The sequence below is a fragment of the Uloborus diversus genome, chromosome 7 (assembly GCF_026930045.1).
Source record: "Uloborus diversus isolate 005 chromosome 7, Udiv.v.3.1, whole genome shotgun sequence".
Lineage (NCBI taxonomy): Eukaryota > Metazoa > Arthropoda > Arachnida > Araneae > Uloboridae > Uloborus > Uloborus diversus.
The window spans coordinates 18069703-18096499 of NC_072737.1; the positions used below are offsets into that span (position 1 = coordinate 18069703).

Here is a 26797-nt window from a genome sequence, read left to right on the forward strand (position 1 = left end):
ACGCTGCTGCAGAGAGGAAGAACCTATATTTCGCTAAATCAAGCCAGGCTAATTTGAATGGGAGCTCTTTTTGACATTCTTCAAATGCATTTTTATCCCCTTTTACACAAATGAAGTTCATAACATTTCAACACTTGCCTATGGGATGTACCTATAGAATCTAGTCCCTCTGGTGAACTTTAAGGATGGTGCCCTCCCGTACGGTTTCATAGAAATTCATTTTTGAAAGTAACATTAGCAATTCATTACGAAACATTAGAACCTAATCGTAAGTAAAATATTCCTGCAGAAGTGGGGGGATCGGGGGATTTCTTCCCTAGAGAAACCTCGAAACTATTGTTGAAAAAAAGCAGTTTTAGAGGATCTTTGGAAATGGAAGGATAAGTTCAGGTTCTCTCCCACAGCAAATTTTGCAATTGAATTTCTAAAAGCACAACTGTAGATTCCTTCAACTGTTTTTGAGAGAGGGGCTATGGGGGGTTCTCCCCAGTAATATTCGAAATCATTGTTCGAAAAACAAAGTTTTAGACGATTTCAGATGATGCTAGAGGGAGGAAAGATTCAAGGCTTTCTGGAATTTTTTTGAAATTGAAGCTCTAAAATGTTATTTTGGCCTACCTTCGGAAAGAAAGGCGTTTTCAGGGACTCTCTCGGAATATTTACGAAAATGAAGCCAAAATTTAAGACAATCTTAAATGGTTTTTGGCGAAAGAGGGAGAGACGCTCTCCCGAAATTTTTTGAAGTTTTGGCTTTGAAAAGGCAGGTTTAGTCAATCTTTAATAATATTTCTGAGAGGAGTTTTCTCCCCTTTTAATTTGTAACATACATTGTATCTTATTAGAATAATATCTCAAAATATCTCTTTTTTCATTGAGAAGTAAGATGCCGCCCCCTTTTCGAGAAAGAGAGCTTATCCGGGGCGGAAAACCGCCCCTAACCCCTCCCAGATACGTCACTGAAGTGTAAAAGCATTGTGCAGACCCTTATTTGCAAAATTCTTCTCTTTTGACAGGGTGAGAGGCATTAAGGATTGTCTCTGTTTTCCTTCTAGCTCTATTGTTGCTAATCTTTTTAGAAAAAATCATTAAAGTAATCAACTTTAAACTCAAAATATTTTTTCAAAATAATCTTGCAATTTACGGCCCCTCTTTCCTGTTGCATCCTTGCCGAGAGTCGCTCCTGTATCCCTAAAAGGTACCACATCAATCCAAAAATGTTAAAAGTATTTTTACTGAGATAGTAAATGCTCGTATTTCAAACAAATAAAAATATCAGATTGGGACTTGAAAATTTCATTTTTTAAATCCAAAGCCCTCAAATGGTTTTGGAAAAGAAAAACCCGGGGAGTTGTCTCTACAGTATTGGTATCAATAATCAAAAAACAAAAAAGAAGATAGGGACATAGCAAAGAAAGGGAAGGGAGGGAAGTTCCCCTTATCCCTTCATTATTACGTTACTAAAAGTAGACTAAAAGAGCGTTTTTGAAACTTTGATTTTGAAGGAATTCCGTAGCAGAGTTCCAAAGCCCGATCCTCAGGGGCGTAGCTAAGGGGGGGTTTGGGGGACAACCCCCCCCCCCGAAACGTTAGTCTCAAAAAAAAGAGAGAGAAAAAAAGAAGAGAGAAGAGAAAGAAAAAAATCATATATATATATATATGTATACACATATATATATATATATAAAGAAGTAACCCCCCCCCCCCGAAAGTCGGGTCTAGCTACGCCTCTGCCGATCCTTTTCACCATCTTCATCAGAAATGGCTTACAATTACATATCTAGGAAAAGTCAATTCCCAAAAGCTTCAAGGATAGTACTCCCACTCAAATCCCAGATAGAAACGCCCAAACTAAATCCACAAAAAACGCACCCTATCCATCCTTAATGGTTGCCTAAAATTTCGTGTTTAGGACCTCAATTTGAAATTATTTTCCCCGAGATCCCCGATCCAACGTTCAACTTAATATCATTAAAAAAAAAGTCTAAAATTTCTATTCTGGTGTTTCAATTTCGAAAGATTTTCCGGGGGAGCGCCAAATTCTGTGATAACATCTCTGAAGATTATCTACAATTGCATTTCCGGAATTTAAATTTTGGAAAATATCGAGAGAGGGTCCTCGAGCGTTTCAGCCCACTAACCTTACCAAAGATCCTCTTAAACTACGTTTTAAAAGCTAATTTCGGAAATTTTCCGGGAGAGCGTCTCCCTTTGCCAGCATCATTGAAGATCGTCTTAAACTTCTTTTCAAGTTCTTCGATCAATTTCAAAAACATTACCCCCGAGAACCCCCGAATTCCTCCTCCCCACATCATCAAAGATCATCTGAAATTACATTGTCAGAGCTACATTTCGAGTCATTTTCTAGGGGAGAGCCCTCCTTTAACCTTAACCCCCCCCCCCCAATTCTCTACAAAATCAGAGGTAACAACTGTGCTTTTAAAAATTTCGAAACATGGATGGTGAAAGAGTCCCTGAACCTTTTTCTTCTAACATTACCAAAGGTAGTCTAAAATACTTTTTTAAGTCTACAATTTCAAAAATTTCTCGGAGGGGGGGGGAGCCCCCGAACCCCCTATTAATGAGTGCATCTTATGCTTACGATTAGATTCATATATCTAATACTTAGATCAAGTTTTGACTCCCTAACTCCATTTTGAACCAGAAGCTATATTATCTTTCTATATGTTATTTAAGATGCTTTTTGAAAAAATTCAGATACCACCAATTTCATATACTTGCTTAATTTTTCAACCTTCCCTCGACCAAGATCTCCTTTCTCGGTAGTTATCTAAACACCCAGGCTCCCTGGTAATAGTGGTACCCCCATCACTGAAGCTCTGCGCATGCCTCTGCTTGAAGATATTGCTTCTGCTAAAGAATGCTAATAATTTTGCGAATTGTCTGTTTTTAAGACTTCAGAGTTTGCAAAATGTCATAAGTGTAGACTTAAGTAGTTTTTCTCTTAAGCTTGAAATTTGCTTAAAGCCTTTAGTTATTTATAAATGTGTTATATGGGACATTCTTCAAAAAGGGTGACTTTTCTGTCATACAACTTGGAACTAATATACCCCCCCCCCCCCCTCCGTGGCGTCTTTTTCCTGTTGGTGTCAAAAACTTACACCCCTTTTCTTCTCACTGCCTCAATTATATTCAGTTTAAGTATCTTTGCTTTTGATATGGTTCTATGTCTAGTCAATATTTTTATGCCTCACGAATCTTTATACATGACATGTCTTATTAGTTGTGAAAAAGTGATTTCAGTGTGACTTCAATGCTATTTTCATCGTTTCATTCAGGAAGTTTGACATTGGAGTTTATGTTTTGATAACAAGTATTGATCCCTTGCGTGTATACATTTACTCTGGAGATATTCTACTGAGGTCAGTGATTTTCTTTTCTTTTATTTTATTGTGATAAAAATGAGACTTAAATTTATAAATGTTTGCATTAAAAGATTCTTTGATAACATTGTGGACTCTCTCTATTCTGAACACTCATGGGACCAAACAAAAGCGTTCAGGTTATGGGGGTGTTATTATAGAGGGAGACTGAAGAATGCATGTTTATGCATTCTCATCGTTGCTTAAAAGATATTTTTTAAAAAAACATTACGGGGACAACCCTGGAAATTCCTCTCCATTCCCCAAACGTTGACAAAACTCAGCTGAAACAAAAGTTTTTAAAACTACAATTCCAAAAAATTTCTGCAAGAGAACATCAAAAGCCCCCCCCCCCCCCTAGTCACTCAGGATAGCCTAAAATAGGCTTCATCTTCCTAAAAAAATTTGCCCCCCCCCCCACTTATAAGCGCCTCTCGCAGTGGCGTAGCTAGACCCGACTTTCGGGGGGGGGGGGGTTACTTCTTTTATATATATATAATATATATATATATATATATATATATATATATATATATATATATAAAATCGCTTGGAATTTTTTCCTTTTCTTCTTTTTTTTCTTTCTCTTCTCTCTTCTTTTTCTCTTTTTTTTTGAGACAAACGTTTCGGGGGGGGGGGGTTTTGTCCCCAAAACCCCCCCCCTTAGCTACGCCCCTGGCCTCTCGCTGCCTCTGCTAGTAACCCTAACAGTGAATCATGTATAAGCAAAACTTGCAGCAAAATAAGATCAGGTAGTTGCATCACTCTTCTGTAGTTACTTTTGCTACACCTTTGCCTGGTTAATATAAACTGCTTGTTGATAACGCTTTATCATCAGTTAGGCTTTCTGATGACGATGAAGTCACGAGCTAGCGAATTTTTACAGTGCTACATCAAAAAAAGAGTGAATGGCCAACTTGGTGTGTATGACCTAAGTTAGTAAACTCGCCCAGCAAAAATTGATTGCTTGGGAACTTTGCGGCAACCCTCATGTCTTCCTATGGCACCCAGTTCGAGAACCTGTGGCTTAAAAATAGAAGTTTTGACATGGAAAATGGGGTCATCCACAAGTGATTCATGCCTTGAGGGGGAGATGGGTTCATGAAATTGTGAGGAGGGGAATAGAGAGGGTAACAAGTAATGACATCACACAGTTAGCATAACAAACAATATGTTTACGAAAAATATGACATGTGACAACGGAAGGAGTTTGGTCTAAGGTGTGGTGTAGTGACACTATGACAAAGGGGGAAGGGGGTCAAATATGTTGAAAGAAAGTGACATTATTTGTGTACAGCCTAAAAGTAATCCTGTAAAATCTCATTTTACTCCTTCAGAACTCCTCCAAAACTCCTTCATTTCATTTCTGAAATTGAGTAAGAACTCTGAATTATTTAAAAAGAACTTTGCTTCAAAGCAACAAAAAACTTCTAAATTTGTCACTTTTACTATGAATTATTTTTATCGTTATTGTTTTGGTTTTGTTTTGTCTGTTGTAATTCATCAAAATCTAAATCATAACCAAATTTATTGTGTAACACTTCCTATAGTTTTATTTTAAATGGGGTGTCAATGCATAGTATTGCAACATAGTAAATTATTATCAGAATTGTTAAGTAAGCATGACTTTTTTATGGTTTGCTTTAAAAGGTGAAAAATGTGTTGAACATAAACATTCTAAATTTTAGGTTATAAATGAAAATTTATTGTTTCCAATTTTCTTGTTAATCTCCATGGAAACTTGATATAGTAATAGAAAGAAACAAGGCTTACCAAAGGCTTGTCGTGTTCTTGTTACCCCAGGTTTTACTCATGTTTGTTTTTAGTAGTCAAGTGAAACCTGTGTAAGTTGACCACTTGCGGTGCAGTACTTTGGTGGTCAACTTATAAAAAGGGTAATGATTTTTCTTTTTTTTTGGTAATTCTCGCACCATGTATTCATTTTTTGACTAATTGACACTTACTCTTCCTGTTCAACTCACTTTCATTGTTTAGCATTACTTTGAAACAATAATTTAAAATGTTATTCAAATATTTTTAGAGATTATTTTCCCAGAATGACGTATAATGTGTCATGCAAATTTAAAATTTCAGTAAATTGATCAAAAAAAAAGTCTTACTGTTTATGAAAAGTTACTCATTTTATATTAATAGTTCCTAAAACTTAATAGCTAATCAAAAATTACAATTTTTTTGCTTAACAACAAAAGAAAAACAAGTTTGGAGATTAAAAGAATTCTTAGTAGTTTTCCCATGTGGTTAAACTCAAAAGGAGGTTTAGTTATGCTGCTGTTTAATTTAGTTGGTAAAATGCTGGTCTGGCACCAAAAATATTCTTGGAAAGCTATAAAAAAATAATAATAAAAAAAAATAATTTGCTAAATAAAATTTAAAAAAATAAACCAAGTGGTCAACTTACAAAGAGTTTTTTACAATACTCCAAACCAAACTTGGTGTTCATTAGTGGTCAAGATAGACAGGTGGTCAAGATAGACAGGTGGTCAAGATAGAGAGGTAGTCAAGCTACAAAGGTTTTCCTTCATTATATAAGATAGGACTAATTCCGTTCCTGACAAAAGCGATCAACATACACAGGAGATCAACTTACAAAGGTGGTCAACTTTACAGGTTTTACTGTATCTGAACTACATTCATATTAAATTTTAAGTATAAGCATAAAAATCATATTTTAAAATATAGATATTCATTTTTTCAAATCTGTTTTTAGTAATTTGTGAAACTTTTTGTAGATTTTGTACTGAAGACTATCATCCTTTGAATATTAATTCTGTTTCTTCATATGTTGTGGGGGATAACTACTTGCCAATTTGGAAGGTAATTGTAAAATTTTTCCTTTCACACCCATTATTCAAATAAAACAAAATTACATGTTGTTTACATCTATATCCAAAATTGAGGGAGTATTTTGTTTCTAGAATAATTACTACTTAAATGAAGGGATTTTTTAACTATCCCTTATGAATTCTTGTGTTTAAATATTAAATACATTAAAAAAAAATTAAATACATTAAAAAAGTTTTATGCTTTCACTTTTATGTTAAGAAAAATATTTTATCTCCTTTTAATTTATTTATAAATTTTCTTTCATTTATTTAATTTAAAAAGAAGATTGTAGCAGTAAATGAGTGGAAATGTAACTGTAATATACTTTTTCATGATTTTTGCTTAATTTTAGAACTAATTTTGTTTTTGTGTGTTTTGAAAATGTCTCATCATTGTTATTTTATTTTTTTTTGTTTTGTGCAAAAAGTGTTGTACTCTTCTGGCAGTTTGTATGCGCAAAACCATAAAGCAGGGGAGAGAGTTGTCACCCTTTGTGAATTCTTTTATCAGCATATCTAAGTAACAAAAATGAAGTAATAATAAGGAAAGAAAAAAAAAAAAGAAAAGGAAGAATATGATGCGTAATACTACAATAGATTTGTATAAAATAATAATAGAGAAAATATTAATAAAAGCAATAATAACATAACAATAATGCCAATATATCACTAATAATAATGATAATAATACTAATAGTAATGATAATAAGGAAAGAAAAGAAAAGTGAAAAATGATGTGTAATGCACCCAGGAACTAAATAAAATAAAATTTCTGCATATTAAATTAACAATAATAATAAAAGAGAAAATCATAACAATACAATAATAATATTTATTAAAGTTATTATGAGAAAGAAAGAAAGAAAAATGGAAAATTATGTGGACTACATCCAGGAAATGACTAAAGTAAAAAGTATAGTTCTTATAGAGATAGTAATGATGGAAGAAAGAAAAGAAAAGGAAAAAAAAATAATGTGCGATTCATCCAATAAATAACTAAAAGGTAAACAATAATCGAAAAACAGCTGAACTAAGCCATCTATGTACAGTAATTGTGACTACATTTACTGTATCCAAATCCTTGTAAGTTCATTGTAATAATCAAAAAAATTATTGTAATAATCAAAAGATCTTTTATACGGAAGGGTTAAAAAAGAAAGAACTTGTAACTTTTTAAACAATCAACGTATACTAAAATCAAGAACAAAGTATTTTTTCAACTCAACAAAATCGTCACTTAGCTCATATGTCATTAAAACATGTTCATTTGAATAATATTTTTGCAATGTAAAGTTTTACTAACTCAAATAGCAATATTTTGTTTTTAGAATTTGATGAGTTTATAAAGGGTGTTCCAAAATTAATGCAAGATTTGAATTTGCCACAATTTTTGCTGTGAATTGTTGGCAGCCACGGAAAAAGAACAATTTGACAGCTGGGAGTTTAAGGTTAGTAAAAATGGAGTGTTATGCTATTATACAGCCAGCGAAACAATTCAATCACTGCATGAGGAATTTCCTGTTCGTGTACTCTCTCATTTCGGTGATATGAATTGTACCCTAGATCGTGTGATTTTACATCATTAGACTTCTCCCTATGGGGTTATTTGAAGTCAAACGTCTATGTCAGCAATCCCACAACCAGCTGCGCTTTACCTAATTGCGATATCGAGCGCCAATAACAGTAAACTGCTTGACCCGCCCAAACTTTCATTATTTTTCAAATAATTGTTCGATAATGAAAATGCATCATAGAATCGAAAACGCTCCATTTGTAATAACCCTAGACCCTCAGCTGCTAAATTGTTCTTTTTTCAAGATTGCCCACAATTTATTGCAAAAATGGCGGCAAATTCAAATCTTGCGTTAATTTTGGGACACCCTTTAGATACAGTCAGGTATCTTCAATTTGTTAAGTAAAGGATATGAAATTATTATGGCCTAATATGCAGAAATGAAGGTCACAACTTTTACTGATAGCAATTATCTTTATCCTGATTTTGAGGCTACAAAGAGTGTGTAGCCTCACATTGTATCAATTGCAACACATTGCTGTGTTTTCAATGCTAAAATATGTGATCTTTGACAGGAAAATTGTCTAAGTAGTCATTGTAGTTGACATAAAATCTCATATGTCAGAATGACTGGTTTTCAGACGCATTTCTTTAAAAGTTGCTTTTATGTGTCAACTTTTCAAAGATCTATACGTTAAAAATTTATTTTTCAGGTTCCTGACTTGAAGTTTTATTACTCAGAATTGAATTATACCGCAAAGGAATCCTTGAATGCTTACGTTCAATCCAAAGGCATGTAATCATTTTTTAGTATTACTCCCCCCCCCCCCTTTATTTAAATTATTTTTCTGAATTATTTTTTTGTTTGAATGCCTATTGCAGTTTCAGCCTCATCTTCAATGCCGAGTACAAATTAGGGGAATTATTTAAACAGCTGTTTTTGCTTCCTTACTGTTTCAGCTGGAAGTGCACCAAATACCATGTTTTGCTGAATATTGAATACTCTTAAAGTTTGAACCGAATATCCGGCAGAATATAGTATATTTCTTTGCAGTCTTTTATGACTAAGAAAAATAGCAGAATATCCTGAATTCTTTTTTAAAATTTTGTATCAAAAACACTATCTGATGTTTAAACATAATAAGTATTCGTGGTTCAACCACCTTCAAAAGGCCAAGAAATGATAAAATAATGCTAGAAATGGCATGTGATCACAAAAAAAAGCTTGACAATTGCTAAATTTTTCCAAGCAAAAGATGCAGTGTTGGTTCAGTTTAAATTTTTGAATTCATTCATCCTTCTTTTTAATTTTATTTTTAGTACTTTGCTGGTTGTAAATAGGCATATATATTTATACTGCAGTGGGAAGGGAAAACACAATATCTGTTATTTATTTTTTTTTTTTTTTGCATTTTGTCATCTATTGCACCTTAGCTTTACTGTACAAGCTCGCTCATTTGGTTTCTGTTAAAAATAAAGCACCAAAAAAAAAAAAAAAAACTGTCAAATTAAAACATTTCACGATCATTAGTATGGAATCCACACTTTTCTTCAATTGTCTCAGGAACATATTTCTGCAGATACTGCGCTTGACTTAGGGGTGCCCACCTTGGGGAGGGGGGGGGCGTCATGGCACAGACTGCGCAGTTGAAATTTTTAGGGGGTGTTTTGAGGGATATTTTTTACTTTTTAGGGGACTTTACAATATTTAGGTGGGTGCACCGTTGCCCTTAGGGGGGCACCCCTGCTTTACGTTCCCAAGGTTGTATTGCACATTGCCTGTTCTATAGCACCTATCTTTCAATCTACAATATTTCTAATTGTCTAAAAAGTAAACAATACAAAGCATTTTATGTTGAAAAATCAAGCTTTTTTTTTCTCAAAGCTCTGCCTTCCTCTTCAAAAAAGAAGAAAAAAAACATTGCATTGATAAAGAATCTTAGTTCTCTATTTGAAATAAAATTTACTTAGACAATGCAATATTGAACATATGAATACAAATATCAGAAGTTCTGATTTTTCTCTTTGCGGGGGGGGGGGGGGGGGGGGAGATGTGCACAGAAATTAGAAAATTTGGCATACAGAATCCTAATTACTCAGATGTATCACATAATTTTGTAAATCATAAAGAGTACAAATCCTATTTAGCCAAAATACAAAGATCTTAAGCTCTGCTTCCCCCTTCCCCCTTTCCTCTCTCTCTCAAAAAAAAAAAAAAAAAAAGTTTGATATAGCATATTCTTATGCTGTTCTTGAAATGAATTTTGTGTGTGAAACATCAAGTTTCCATTAAATGAAATTGTAAGTTTTTCTTTCATTTTTTTTTACATTGAGAAACAAATGTAAATTTTGTAAACAATTGCATGAGTCGTTGAGAGCAAAAGTGATGGAAAGTCAATTGTTTTATAATTTGTATTTACAGCTTAAGGAATCTGTTTTAACCTCATTTCTATAGCCTGGAAAGGTGCTGGTATTCTAGGTTCAATCGTATGCCGATAGACAGTCATTGTAAAATGGAGCAGCAGTAGTGTTTCACACAAAAGTGACTGCTAAACCATTCATTAACTGTAAAAGTACTGATTTTCTAAGGGTTTAATTTTCACAAACGCGCCATAATCGCAAAAATTTAAGCCTTGCAATTTTTTTTTAAACCTCAAATAATAATAATCAGAAATTTTTTGCTTAGCCAAAGTTCCATGACTTTTTCAGTTACTTAAATATGAAATTAGTATTAAAAAATGTATTGAATATACAATATTTTCTTGAAGCTAAAACAATGATGTAACTGTGTAATATAATGCAGCTCATTCACCTATCATCGACAGTATTTATATAAGCTTCTTTAAAGTCAGTCAAATTATCTCATATTTGGTTTCAACAGTTTCTTAAAATGCCTTTAGCAAAAGGAATTCTGATTTTTTGAATTTCATTTCAGCTCATATGAAATTCAGGAAGTTTTCAATGCACAAAATCATTGATTTTTTTTTTTTGGTAAAATTACTTCTTGCAAAGCTAAGTGATTTTATAGTACAGTAACCCCTCGTTATATTGATCTTTTCGGGGGACAAAGAAAAAAAGCAATATATCTGAAAGTGCAATATAATGGAGGTCATTAAAAACAGTTACAGTGCAGAACCTTTTATCCGGGAACCAAAAAACCGGGAAACCAGAAAACCGGCAACCTTTTGCCAATTTTTCCACCATTTAAAAAAAATATGCATTTTTGGCAATTTTTGAAAAATTAAACATTTTTTAAAATACTTAAAAGAATATGAACGGCTTCGTAATAAATACCATATTACTCATCTATAACTCGGGAAAATGTTTACAAAAACGAACTTCAAAGGGTTATCCTTAACACGGGGCAAAATTTCCGAATATTTTTTTAATTAAAAAGTACACTCGTAAGTCTGAAATATTCGTGTTTTATTCCAACTGAATACTAAAGAAATGAATATTTTCACATTCTAATGCAATATTTTATTGAAATCCCTGAATAGTCTCTAATTAAAGCCGCTTGGAGGGTAAGTAACGTTGGAAAAGCGCGAGAAACACCGAAAACCACTTTTGCGAATTTTTTGGATAGTTGATGGTGGAATCTAGAAATCGTTAAACGCAAGACTCAAAAATCGAATTTCTATTGGTATGAACTTTATGCAAAAGCAGTAGTTATATAAATAACTACCGCAATCGCAAACACTAAACCAAAACAAAAAATTTTAAAAAAAAAGAAAAAAAAACGCATTCCTGAAAACAAATTCTTTTATACATTATAGTAGAAAAATCGTACATTTACGTTCAAAAACTTGTTTCTTGCACTCCCTTCATTTTCTTCCGTTTTAAAACATGGAAAAGTAGTGTGTTTTTTTTTCCCCCTTTACAAAATGAATGTGACGGTCTCAGGTCTTATGGATAACTTTCAATAATAAGCATTTCTGAACTATTTTCTTCTTATTTTAATATGTATTACTATTTATTATAGTAATTTAAGTTTCATACACAATCGGCCAATAGCACTTTTTAGCGATCCAGAAAACCGGGAAATTCATTTATCCGGGACAGCGTTGGTCCCGAACTTCCCGGATAATTGGTTCTCTACTGTATAAGTCCAATACACAAGTAAATTGGCATTCGTTCTTTTTGACATTAGTTTCTAATGGTTTCGATGTGGGTACTATCACACCTATTAAAATTTAAACAAGATTGAAACTTAAGTAAATTTTCACTGTCAGAAAGTTAGAAACATCAAATGGCGAATGAAGACGATCTTTCTGAGCTACCGCGAGATAAGAGTGGGCATTTCAATACCCTTTTATTCCCAATAGACTAATTCTAATCCGTTTGACTTGCTATAGAAAGGATGTGAAAAGTAAAAGTAACAACGTTGTTTACAGAAAACTCTTTTGCCCGTCCAGATCATTATTCCCTTCTTTGATGCAAATCCTGGTTTGTGCAACCAAGCACCAATATTTTCTGTACTAAAAGAAGGGCGTATGTTTTCTTCTACATGAGCTAGTATGACACTTGCTTGATGTCTCTAACTCATTGTTAAGGCAATGTATCAATACAAAAGAAGATGTCAAGTAGTTTACAGACTATCTTAAACTGAAATATACTGCGCAGGTATGTACATTTGGGTGACAGGAATTGCTGCTGCTTTTCCAGCGAATTCAGAAGAATAGCTTCCTTTTGCTCATTGACAAAATAAAGAAGAAAGAGACCTTCTCTGAGCAATACCATATGTTTTCAGAAATGGTTTCAAACTTAAAGCAAAGGTTTTTTTTTCTTATTTTAGGCTTTAATATTTCAGGAGACAGAAGAAAAGAGCAATATATCTGAATGAGCGATATAACGAGGGGCTACTCTACTCAAATTATTGTTTTACACCACTATTGACCAAGGGCGGATCCAGAAAATTTTCAAGGAGCATATGATTATTTTTTTACTTTTTACTCTTTTGAACTTCAATTTCTGAAAACTTTCGAAGAGTGTTGTACCAACCCCCACCGTTACCCTTATGTCATAAAAGGTATCCTTACATTGTTTCTTTGATTTCAGTTTTAAAAAATATTCAGAACGAGCTGTCTTCGAACTATCTGTAATATCTAAGATCGTCTAAAATTGAGTTCAGTTGCAATTCAGTTTGAACTTCAATTTCAAAAAAAAAAAAAAACCCTGTAGAAACTTCCGATCCCTATTCCATAATAAGAGATATACAAGTGTTGCGTTTTCTAGACTTAAATTCCAGAAATATTCTGGGGAAGATCATCGCAGATTATATAAAATTAGCTGCGTCGCCCGACATTGCACAGTCCGCCTCGAGAATAAAAGTTATATCAAGTGAGGTGTGTTCAACAATCAGGCTTGAACAAAATGAAAAATAATAATGAGTAAAATTGTGCGGCAAATTGCAGAAAAATAACCAAAAATTAAACATTTTAAATCCCGCAACTACAGGAAAGGCCTCAAAACAAAACTCAGAATTTTATTTCTTCATATTTGAAGGAAAAAAAGGCACAGATCTTTCTTTTCAATGACAAAATTTTTCACACTACAAATTTCAATAAAAGCATTGTCACGAAATGATTAGTGATGCACTGAATTTTAGATGAAGCACTGAATAATAGTTTGAATTGAAGAAAGCCTTTTAAAAATAGTGATTTTATGTCGAAATCTAAGTATCCTAATTAATAGTTTTTAATTGATATCTCGGCTAATTATAATCGGAGGATTATGTTGAATAGCCAAACATAAAGACGGGAAAATTACGAATCTATCGATAACTAGTTCGATGGTCAGTTCACTGTCTTTCGGCAGGAGTAACTTGGACATAGATACATACATACATAGATACATATGCGCAGTTTTTTAATTATATTAGATTGTCATTTTTGAAGCTTTAATTTCGAAAACATACAAAAAGAAAGTGCCTGCATATCGGCTCGAGGAGAGGGGCGACCGCCTCCATTGCCCTTCCCTTCTACCAGCCCTTGCTATTGACTGACTCCACTTTTGCTCTCAATGGTTCACATCTCTTTTCGCTGTTTTAATCATGTGCTCCCATAGACTAATAATAAGAGTAGACAGAGCTTACCCGGACTTGCTGATGAAAAAATTGGTTCATGGATACATCATGTGACTGGTGGAAGGCTTGGCGAAAACTTTGGCAGCATGGTTGCTAGATGGCAACACTATCTATAGTTTGGCACTCGACATGTATTTTAAGACGTAATGTGTTTTTATTATAATGTTTTTTTCAGGTGCAGAGATGATTGAACTGTTTTTCTTTTAGTTAAGCATTATTTTGACATTAGTAATTAGTTTGTGATCACAGTTTTCAGTAACTTTTATTTCATTCGGAACTGCTACGTCAGCGTTAGCGTAAACGTAATGGCGTTAACGCAAAAATGTACTAATCGGTATCTTAAATTGAAATTGTAGGTAAAATTCTTACCGTTTGCCAATTCTTTTTGGGCGCTTGCATCTTTAATTGCTTAGAGAGTTATTGAAATTGACTAAAGAAAATGCACAATACTATCTAAACGAAAAACTCGCTATATTAACAAAATATTTACAACTTAGAATAACAAATTTACAAATCGGACTCCATAAAAGATCATTCTTCCGTGTTCCATCAATTCTATTTGTTTTATTTCTCGCGGGCGTTGGTCGTCTGCTACGATCAACGCCCGCTGTTGCTAGGATATCCACCAGTCGCATGGTTTGGTTTATGAGCAGCAAAAGGGTTGCCATAGCTCGGTCTACTCTTATTATTAGTCTATGTGTGCTCCTGATTTTATGCATCTTTTCTGAAGTGCAGGTAAAAGTTACAGAAGAATGTGGACTCAGATTCATGCAGCTGTTCGTGACGTCTACTTTAAAGCGGAGGAGCCCATGAAAAAGCTTGCGATGAGACTCGGGCGTCTACGGTAACTTCTGTTTTTGCGTGTGTTGTTATGGAATAGTTTTTCTGGGAGCTAACATACCTTTGTATGTAGTATATGTCAGGCATTCAGTATCAAAACCAGTTCAATCCATTTTTTTTAAAAATTTTACAGAGGATATATGCAGGGGAAATATTTATGGGGAGACAAAGACCATTTCATGTTCTGCTCGCCATAATAGGCAGATTTAGGACTGAGTTCCTGGGGGGGGGGGGGGGGGGGGGGGGTAGGGTTTTTTTTTTCTTTTTTGAGCAATATGGGTTGTAATCAAGGCTGGATTTAGATTTAATGTGGCTCAAAGCTATTTCAGGTTTTTGGGGTCTCTCTTGCATTTCGAACAAAACTTTTCTATCGGGGCGAAAAAGGCCATTTTTTACTCCCCGCCCCTTATGTTGTCTTTTTTCCTGTCATACTTTAAGGTCACATGCCTTACATATTCTGTGTAGTTTTACTAATATGTTGACTGCTGTCCTTCTTAAATTGAATTCAAGAGGGGACATGGTGTCTCTTTTACATAGAGGATAGAATATCTCCAATAGCAGGGGGTTTCTCCCCCGGAGAAATTTTCGTAAAATAGATATAAAATTCTGTATTTTGAAGTATTATAAAGGGTAATTGGAACTACTAAAATCTCGGAAAAAATAAGTAAAATTTTCTTTTGCAAATTACGAAAATACACAGTAAAAATTGTTTTTGGGTAGACAAATTAAGGATAACCGTCCTCAGAGAGAAAAAGTGAGGGAGAAGAAAAGTGAGCGCCCCCCCCTTAACCTCCACACACACACATTAGAAAAGGACAACCGCTGTTGTCTTCATTTTCACTTCTGAACAATTCAAAAATGGAAAAAAATCATGATTTTTTTCTTTTAAGACTTTGGAAGGTGTGTTGTTACTATGTATAAAGTCCTCTCAAGACTGGGGGGCATTGCCCCCCCCCCCATAAATCCGCCCATGACTGAGTTCTTGGAGGGGCAGGCTTTTTTTTTTGAGCAATGTGGGCTGTTTTTGGGGTCTCTCTTGTAGTCTGGACAGTTGTTCTATCAGTGGTGAAAAAGGTCCCCCCCCCCCACTATTTTATCTCTTTTTCCTGAATACATAACTTTGCACGGGAGCGAATCAACATCGCGGCGGGGAGGTGAAGACCCGATATGAAACAAGGTCCACTGGACATGAATTCAATGAAGGTGACAAGGTTTCGTTATGGAATCTCATCCAACGAAAGGTCTTTCACCCAAATTGCAGTCACATTGGGATGGACCCTATAAAGTTCTTAACCGACTGAATGACGTCGTAGTGAGGATCTAAAAATCACCTAATGCAAAACCTAGGGTTGTACATTATGATCGTTTAGCCCCATACTATGGCCATAGCTCATGAGTATTTACGTAAACAACCGTGGTTGATAACATAAAAGTTGTAGATAATTTTTGCTTTTAATGTTTAGTAATATTTCTTGTTATTATTGTGTTTTCTGTATCTGTTAGTTATTAATTAATGTGTGTATTTGTAAGCATGTGATGTAAGTTTGGCATCCTTTCTGGGATTGTACTGCCCGGGATGTGCAGTTCTTAGGAAGGGGGCAATGTTACAAATTCTGTAAATAGTAATTATTTTTGTGATTAATTTGTTGTAATCTGGCTAAATTAGGCGTTTATTCCATTTTTTTTCAATCTAAAATTATCTTAGTGACATAACCTGTAAATAGCTTCTTGTAATGTACATACAACCCTCTAACATTCACCTGAAGTATACGGTCCCCCATATCTGAATGATAAGATTTGTGAATGGAATAAAAAGAAAATATGAAAAAATGGTAGAATGTTGAAGGATTTTCTGGAAATTTCTTTGCTGGTATAAAACGCCGGGCGTCTTGTGAATGAGGGGAGTGTCAGTTATGCTTTTTAACTGACTGAGTTTTGTCTGAGCCGTTGTTCTGTTTATTGTGAAGCATTTGCACTGTGCTTTTGCGTATTTGGATGTAAATACGTGTGCCATTGTTGAGTTTGCGGTGTTAATTGATATTTGCTTAATTGCTGATGATTGTTTTAGCAGCTGTAACTACATTTCCTGTACATAGCTGTAAGCAAATCTCCTGTGCTTTTCTCAAGAACGGTGTCGTCATTAAAGAATTTCTTGAAGTGACTGGACTCGTAATAGTATTATCATCTTGAAAAATTATCACTGAAATTTCAACATAAACTTTGCTTTCATTTACCTCTATAAGAATTTCGTTCTTTCTTCCCACTAGGTCTGCACGTATTTCTGCGTGCAAATTTGTAGGCAACCAGACATGCATTTTGACAGTGCCTGAATCCATTTCGATGAGTTTTGTCATAACGTCTGTACCTGTGTGCTTGCAATTCGTATGTAAGTCGCATACCACAAAAATGGTTAGTTGTAGAAGCTTTAAATTTCGTATGCACGACTCGTGAGGCGTCATGTTTTGAACCTTCTTTTTTGACTACAATTGGGTATTTCAGGAGGCATGTTTACACGTACAGCAGGAAAAGATTTTTATTTTTAGATTTCAATGAAAATCATCTTTTTGAACCTGCTACAAAATGTAAATCTTTACTAAAGCTGAAAGTCTCTCTGTCCGGAGGATGTCTGGATGTCTGTAGGATGTCTGTGACGTGCATAGCGCCTAGACCGTTCGGCCGAATTTCATGAAATTTGGCTTAAAGTTAGTTTGTAGCATGGGGGTGTGCACCTCGAAGCGATTTTTCGAAAATTCGATGTGGTTCTTTTTCTATTCCAATTTTAAGGAAAAAAATATCGTAAGATGGACGAGTAAATTACGAAATTATCATAACGTGGAACCGTAAGATGGGTACAAGCCAAATGGGGAGAAAATTCACCATACATTATTTGTAAATATACAGGCGAACCAAAAGACCTTTTAATTTTTCTATTACGGGCAAAGCCGTGCGGGTACCACTAGTGAAAATATAAAGTAAGAACCGCAAATTAAGAGTAGCCCCTAACTTTCGAGACTCCTATTTTGAAGACTTTATATTTTGGTTCAGCTTGATATTTTGGTTCTATGTATACTAAGGCTGAAAATACAGTTCATGGAGATATATAAATAAAAATTACATTAAAAATGTTTTTTTAAAAAAAGGCGATAATGCCAAAAACGCTTACATGCAACATGCATATGACTAAAAAAATTAAGTATAGTCTTATAGAAAGTTTTTTTGTTTTACTTTATGTATTTTATACATTTATGCCACCCCTGAAATTCTTCTATCCTTCCCCGGAAAATAATCACTGCTGTATACAGGGTTCGTACGCTCCTTCAAAACTCCTCCATTTAGGAAATTTTTTTGAAGGGCCCTTCAAACTCCTACATTTTGGTTTTAACTCCTTCAAAACTCCTTCTTTTTTTGCTCAAGACTGCATAATCTTCTATGACAATAACTAAAATATAATCGACAACTTAACTTCATCACAAGGGTGATTGTATAAGGGCAATTTTAATGTAATTTCGTATATTTTTTTTTTTGTTTCATAAAGATGTGATTTACAAATTGATATAGAAGTCGTAAAACTTGAAGGTGAAAATATTATTAGTTAACTAAGACGTTTCACAAGTGAAGTAAAACATGCTTAAATGGTGCTTGGCTATTTTTTCAAGTTTTATTATTATTGTTTCTCCCTCCACCACACTCACAGCAGCAAAAGTCAGGTTGTCTAATTATTTAAATATTTATAAATACATACATTGATGTACTATACTAAGTGAGTGTGTTAAAAAAGCAATTGTTTAGTAAATCGCAGATATGATATTGTAAAAAGGGTCATCCACAAGTGATGTCATGCCTTGAGGGGGACACAGGTTCATAAAATTGTGATAAGGGGAAGAGAGAGTGTGACATCACAGTCAGGGGCGTAGCGAAGGGGGGGGTTTTGGGGACAAACCCCCCCCCCCCCCGAAAAGTTAGTCTCAAAAAAAAAAGAGAAAAAGAAGAGAGAAGAGAAAGAAAAAAAAGAAGAAAAGGAAAAAAATCCAAGCGATTATACATATATATATATATATATATTATGTATATATATATATATATATATATATATATATATATATATATATATATATATATGTATATATATATATATATATGTATATATATATATATATATATATAAAAGAAGTAACCCCCCCCCCGAAAGTCGGATCTAGCTACGCCACTGATCACAGTTATTATAACAATATGTTTATTGAAAAATATGACATGTGGCAAGTGGAAGAGTTAGGTGAAGTGTGACACTTTGTGACAAGGGGGAAGGGGGTCAAATATGTTGAAAAAAAGTGCAGCATCATTAACTGACAGCCCATTAGTACTCCTTCAAAATCTCATTTTACTCCTCCAAAACTCCTCCAAAACTCCTTCATTTTATTTCTGGAATTGAGTACGAACCCTGATATAGCAGCATCTGCTAAAGCTACTATTACTATCTCTTACCACAAAACAGATCAGAGTTTAGCTGTCTTTTCCTTCAAACAAATCAATTGCAGATAATCAACAGCAGATACTGAAAATCATTTCGAGTTATACCTTTTTATATGAGATGTGATAATGTTAGAAATTTAGTAAAAAATAATACCTCTACAATTCAAAGGAGGTTTTTTTTTTTTTTTTTTTTTTTTAAATTCATGTATTTATTTAATTTTTACAGGAACTATTTTGAGTTGGTGAGGTTTGACTTTGTTGCTGATGAAAATTTAAATGTTTACTTGTTGGAGGTTAGTATTGATATTTCTTTTATTTTCATATGGGAACACGTATATTATTACAGACAGTATTCAAGAGAAATATTATTCAGGCAAGAATCATCACAGTGAGTGAGTTTTAACAGGGAAGAATGAGGCTAACTTGGAAACGATTCGAGATTTCAAGCTCAAAAACGTAATGAGGGAAATTTGAGCATGGTGGACTGTAATCATTCTTCCCCGTGGCCCTTCATATACATAAATATATACACACAAACATAATGAAGTCATTTAAAAAATGAAATTTTACCTGTCTATATGCTTAGATTTACAGAACTAAAAAATACAAATACAAATACAAATACAAAAGTGACGACCAGCAACAGGCTCTGGGCCCAGCTAGACTGGTCCTAGTCAGTTTACAATCCCCAGTGAAGATCAATGGCCCTCTTAAAACTATCTACTCCCTTGCTCATTACCACCTCTTCCGGTAAGCTGTTCCAAGGTTCCACTACCCTGCTAAAATAATAATTTTTCCTAATATCCAAGTTAGCCTGAGATTTAAAAAGCTTAAAACAATGACCCCTTGTCCTGTTTTCAGTGCTAAACTTCATCCCCGTAACATCTTTCGTTTTAATAAATTTAAACAGCTGAATCATGTCCCCTCGGTCTCTTCTTTGCTCAAGACTGTACATTAAAATTGATTGCAAGATTTGAAACTTGAAGATAAGTTTTGTACAAATATTGAAGTGTATATTGTTATTAACTAGGTGAACATGTCTCCTAATCTCTCTCCTGCTCATTTTCCTCAAAACAAACTGCTGTATGAACAGATCGTTTTCAATTCTCTGAGTCTTGGTGGTCTTGTGAGGAAGTTTCCAGTTCTTGCTGCTTACAGGTAGCTGCTGTTACATTTATAAATTTGTACTGTGCATGTGGTTTTTTTGTTTGTTCGTCCACCTAAAAGAATGATCTGATTTGCTATTTTTTTCTTTTAATTGATAGAATATGATTAATGAGGGTCTCATGGTATATCCTCTACCCATCCTTTTTAAATATGTATTATCTCTAAAAAGAGCGAAATTATAAAGTTAAAAAAAAAGAGTGGAGAGAAGGAAATAAAAGAAACTGACTTCAAAGTGGAAGTGAAGTAAAAAATCAAACTAACATCCATGTAAATTGAGCTTAAAAGGAAAAAAATATGTATTCCTTCTCTAAACAACAGCAATGTGCATAAATGCAAATGTAAACATAAATTAGTTGCAATTACAAATTAAAAATACACCCAGAGCTTGGAGTAAGTCCTTCATCAGTAAAGAAATCTTTTCATGCATTACCTTGACAACATATTAGTGCAATGATACTTATACCTGATTCATAATATTGTGCAAACTTCATGTACTATGTTTAAAAGTAATATTCCTCTCCAGGGATTTTTTATTATGTATATAAATCTGAGTTTGCCAATCACGTTACTATTCGTAAGCTGTGACTGCCATGATTGTTCGTTGTTTCCTTTGTTTGTAGAGAATATCATATGAGTGCTTTTTGGTTGATTTGGCAGGAAAGCATGGTTTTTAAATTATTGGTAATTTCATCTTTTATTTGAATTCATGTTTAGTATATTTTTCAAATTGCTGTAGTTATTTGAATAGTTGTTAATGGTAAGAAATTGTCGCATTATGAAAAAAAATGTCTTAGAAAAATATAGCAACACTTAGCAATTAACTCATATAATGTGTAACAAGATGGCTGGTCCTTTAGCTGGTGCTTAGGCAGAAATACTACTAGTCAATATAACGGCTTGTTACAGCATCCAAAAATTGTAGTTTTACCCAGGGCCAGATTTGGAATTGTGGAGGCCCCTGGACAACGAAGGAGTGGAGGCCCCTAATCAGGGTTCGAAAAGAACATCATATTTTTGAAAATATCCGATGCTTTGATATATATCCGAATATTTTTGATATATATGTATGTATCCGATATTTTCAATTTAAAAAATTTGTATTCAAGTCATTTTGTCAAATAATTTTTTAATTTTTGAGCTCAAGAAGCGAGAAGTTGTAAGGATGACCTGCAAAGTTAACCATTTTTCAGTTTTTTTTTTTACTTACTTTCTTTTTTTTTTTTTTTAACTCATTGGTACAAATTACAAATTAAATGAATAAAAAATATATATATTGCCACTGAAATGCTCAATCAAATAAAAAATTTATAGTAAATGGATACTTGCAATCAGGGCTTTTTGATGTATCAACAATAATATTATTTTTGTGCAAGCATTCTTTGTAGAAATACAGAAAAAAAAAATGTCTGGGAGAAAAAACGTAAACATTTGCTGACCCGTGAAAGTTAGGATATTTTGTAAAAATTGTATTGTGGGGGCTCCTTTATTGTGGAGGCCCCAGGGCAGTAGCCCCGCCAGCCCTCCCCTAAATCCAGCCCTGGTTTTACCTTTGTTAGATAGTCGGTGTGGTGTAGGCATAATACAAATAAAGATAACGAGCCTTATATGCTTCCCTCTATGTGAAGTTTACTGCTTTCAGCCCTGTTATGGATATTCCCTGCTAAAGAACAAGGATTAAACTGCATCCTCTCGGTGTCATAACAAGCTATTTGGAATTTGCTTGTCTCATGTTTTATAGGCTTAAAAATGATTTTTGTCTAGATTCATAATCCATCAACAGTGATTTGGCTGGCAGTCCATAGATCTAAATCCATGGCTTGTTTTTGATGATATTCAGTAAGTTACCGCCCTATAGCCAGGGCTAAGGCAGAAATACATTAAATACAGCTGATGAGTGCTAATAAGCACGAATCTGCAGTCCTCAGCTGGAATTGACTGAGCTGGCGGTGTATTTCATGCTTGTTTTTGACTAATTTATGGGCCCCGAGTGTAAAAATGATTTCAATTTTAATCCATTAAATCAAGTTTTTAAGCCACATAATAATGGACTTGCAAAATACAGGGCTTTTTTTTTTAATTGGACAAAATGCTTTTTTCAGTAAGCAAAAATTATTAAATTTTGCATGCACATTTAAAAAGTTTTTTTTGTGTTACGAGTGAATTATTATACAGTAGAACCTCTTAATAAGGGACAATAAGGGGACCAGACATTTTGTCCCTTAAATTGAGGTGTCCCTTATTTGGAGGTGGATGATTTGTACATGCCGTGTACTTAGTAGTACAATATCACAATAAACATTAACTATTAACACTTATGATTAAATACTGAAAATGTTTCATATATGCTAAATAAAATTCACAATCATTCAAATTTCTAAATTTATATTATTTTATTAATAAAGATTTAATCAACAATTTTTTAATGACAAAGTTTAGTAGCATACAGAAATAATTTTGAAGTAATTCATTACATATATTTGCTTTACATCATGTAATTTACAATGTAATACTATGTGAATTACGATTAATGTTCTAATTTTAAGTATTATATACAAAGCTAATTATTTGCTGTGTACTCTGCATCGGCTTTGAATCTACTTGAATAAGTTGTTGAGAAGACAAATCATGCGTGTTAATTTCAGCAAGTTTTTTTATACAATATTTATACAATACATTACTGGTTTCCTTTACATATGTGTATGTCAAACTTACCTCAAATAATTTTTAGAGGAATAGTGACTTTAATTCCACTAAATTCATTATTTCTTATGCGCTTATACATTATTTTTTGCATTTTTTGGGCTATGTGACTGTCCCTTAAACAGAGTGTCCCTTAATTAGAGGTAAATACATAGAAGTCCCTATTAAAAGGGACTGGGACCAGAAAAAATGTCCCTTAAATAGAGGTGTCCCTTATTCAGAGGTGTCCCTTAATGGAGGTTCTACTGTACATTCCTTATTGATCCTTTATTCTTTTAATGCATCCTGTTGCCATTTGGAAGCTTATCCAATTTAGTCTTCTAAAGTATTATAAGAACAAATTGAACCTCTAGGGGTGTCACTTAGCAGGAAAATGTTTATTGAAGATGCTATTAAATCAATTTTAAATATGTAAATGCTCCAATCTGACAGAAAACCAAAATTGATTTCTTTCTTTTTTTTTGACATTCCCAAATGTAGAGTCCTATTTTTTTTAGTTTAGTGTGCTTGAAAATGCCTGCTTTTAATTCTATGACGAATAAAATTATGCTAAATAGTAAAAAAAAAAGGCATTTCTGCAATTTTTATCTATTTTTTGGGACATTTGATAGTAAATATTTTTTTGCTTTTTTACTTAAAGCCGGATGTTGCCATGTGGTTGTTTAAGCATAAATCATACCTAAATTAAGCTATGATTTTTAAAAGTATTTTCTCACGACTTGAACAGAAGTTTAAAGCATAAGAACATATTTTAAAGTGTTTGTTTTATTTTTTAAATCATGCATTTAAGGATGAATGTTTTGCTGTAACAATAGAGAATGGGGTTGTTTCCTTCAGTCAAAAGTAGTACTTTTAGTCACTGAAATTGATAGAACAAGCAAAAAAAAAAAAAAAAAACATTGACCCAGAAAATACTTTTATTTTCCCAACAGTTATTTTGTAATTAATTTTTTAAAATGTCCGATTTTTCAAACATGGCGTGGTCTTGATGACGTCACAAATGATGCTCTTTGGCGCATCTTTCTTCCGCGTTTTCACATTATGATAATCAAGAAGCGAATTTAAATTGCGCTCTACGCTTGCCATCAACCATATCGTTGCCAATATACGTGAGTAAAGATGCGAATTAAATATTTTGTAATGTGAATCGCAACATTGAATGGCATTTCATCATTTGTGATGTCATCGGCGGAAGCGTGAAATACAAAAGTGCACTGATTTAAGTAATTTTTTAAAAATATTAAACCTATTCAAATTATTTAAAAAATGGTCAGATCCTATATTTTTAAGCATGCTCTTTCAGAAAAAAATGCTTTTGAAATTTTGGAAGCTACCTCATTATTTTTTTTTTTACAAATGAGGCAGTGAGAAACAAAGGAATGTAATTAGCAAAATTGAAAATTTGGAGATAACCAGTACAAATAGTACAACAGTCTAAGTCTTGGGGCAAGAGATAGTACTAGTAGCTCTGGTAGGTGCTGGTGTACAGCATGATTTAGAAAAAAATGCTGTGAAAGCTTACTTAGGACGTTATCTTCCAATGCATTTTACTCAAAACTTGAAAATGTCCACTTACATCCCTTTGCTTTTCACTGCCTCAAAAAATGATAATATTTCGGAAAAGAAACTTGGCTTCAATATAAAAAAGATTCATTTGAATCTATAGACAAGCTGTGGGACATCCTGTGATATGCATTCTCTCGGGGAAAGAGGTCCCATTCCAGGGCCGGATTTGGAAGTGTGGAGGCCCTGGGGCAATGAAGGAGTGGAGGCCCCTAATCAGGGTTCGAAAAGATCATCATATTTTCGAAAATATCCGATAGTTTGATACATATCCGAATAATTTGATGTATATATCCGATATTTTCGACCCGTGAAAGTTAGGATATTTTGTAAAAATTTTATTGTTGGGGGCCCCTTTGTTGTGGAGGCCCCGGGGCAGTAACCCCGCCTGCCCTCCCTTAAATCCAGCCCTGTCCCATTCACATAAGGTGTAGGGAATAAAACCTGACGTGGGTAGGAGGAAACGAGTGACAGTTTTGAAATAAGCATGCCTATTTTGACAGTCTAAGGCTTTATGCAAAAAGATATGGTCAGGTGTGGTCGAGAAAAGTACCGTATTACCCCACATCATCCGACATACTGGAAAACAGCAAGGTTGACCAACATGCCAGGATATTCGAATTTCCCCGAATTATTCGAGGGGTATTTTCCAACTAAATAAATCTCCCCATTGAGTTCTAATCAGAAAGCAAACCACTGTAATGATAAAAAATAAATCCGGAAAGTGATCTTCTTTAAAGAAAATGGTGTATTGCATGTAATATGTGTTTGAGTTTGTTATTTATGGTAGGTCATTACTAACAGATTTAATTATATGCCAATAAAGTAATCAATTCAGAAACAATCATTGTTACTGCGATTTGTTCATAATTTTTTTAAATAAATTACTTCAGGTTCCTTTTAGAGAGGTAAGCTTAATTTTTGTTTTTTGAATAGCTATGGCGAATTCTTTAGCACTGGTTTAGGTGCGGTAACTTACTGCTTAAATGTTTGCTTGGTTTTGATTTAATTTTTATAAAATCATTCGTTATTAAACAATATTTTTCTTGTTAAAATAACAACTGACATAGTTAGTATTTTTTCAAAATAAAACTGTTTATCTTTATACATAAAGGACTAATCTCTGTCCGGATATCCGGGGTAAACTTCAAAACTACTGGAGGGATTTTAACCATTTTTTCGACATAGATAGCTACATTATCAGGGAACAACTTAGGCTATAATTTATTGTTTCTCTGTTTTTGTTAGATATATTTTGGAAATTCTTCAAATTTTTATATGCTTCACTTTGCGCTTTCGTTTCTAAATGAATACTCTTTCTTTCTTTATACCTATTGCTGTTTTACTTTTATGGGTAAGGTGTGTTTTGAGTTCTTTCAGTTAAAACAGAAAACAAAAGAAAGTAGCGATTGTTTCTCACAATTATTACTGACCCAGGCAACGCCGGGTATTTTTGCTAGTTAATACTATAATGAGATATGTATAAAAGTTATATTCATTTTTAAGCTGAATTTTTTATAGTACCTATTATTTTTTTTCTTAACCTCGATTTTTACGGCATGCCGGAAAGGACCAGGCAAGTGTTATTGAAAATCTGGTGACCCCCGAACTTTGCGGCATGCCGGATAATGTGGGGTAATAGGGTAAGCCTATTTTACTGTAAAACAACTCAAAAAACCAACTCACAAGAAACTATGTTGAAAATTGTTTCCCTTAATTAGATCTCCCATATCAATCAGGAAAATGACAACAAATGAGAAATTAAACATAGTATTATTTTTCTCATATCATTTCTTGAATCTTGTGCTATTTTGTATTTCTCAGGGGTGAAGTTGAAGTCTCCGAAAAAGATATTCAAGTATTTATTGAGCAGTGTGCTTCAGAAATCTGCCAAACTTCATGTAAAAACCTGGTAAGAATTTATCGTGCTGTTTCTCAAAATATACTGAACAGCTGTTACTCGCTATCAGAATCACAGCCAGAAATCACCTTATCGGTGGAATTCTGTTCGCTTTATGTGTGTTTCTGTCTGTCTTATGTGTGTTCTGTTATACATACATGTATAAACTACCATATTAGGATTGGCAATATATGATACAACCAATAGTTCTGGGAAGAGTTTTGACGCCAAAAACTACTTCTGCTACTGCTTGCTATGGGAGTGAATAACTTTAAGAGGGCTTTTGATCTACATTAGAATTGATTAATTGATTTGGACTACTGCAGCTGGGCACAG

General features: G+C 33.7%; 1 protein-coding gene across 1 annotated transcript in view; it reads left to right on the plus strand.

Annotated features, from left to right (window-relative positions):
* Window positions 1-26797, plus strand: part of LOC129226299 (probable tubulin polyglutamylase ttll-15) — a 45869-nt gene that overhangs the window by 15478 nt on the left and 3594 nt on the right. Inside the window, exons 6-12 of the mRNA XM_054860902.1 lie at window positions 3297-3380; window positions 6131-6215; window positions 8450-8528; window positions 14557-14665; window positions 19358-19424; window positions 20162-20289; window positions 26386-26473. Of these exons, the coding sequence (XP_054716877.1) occupies window positions 3297-3380; window positions 6131-6215; window positions 8450-8528; window positions 14557-14665; window positions 19358-19424; window positions 20162-20289; window positions 26386-26473 (640 nt within the window). The remainder of the gene's footprint in view (window positions 1-3296; window positions 3381-6130; window positions 6216-8449; window positions 8529-14556; window positions 14666-19357; window positions 19425-20161; window positions 20290-26385; window positions 26474-26797) is intronic.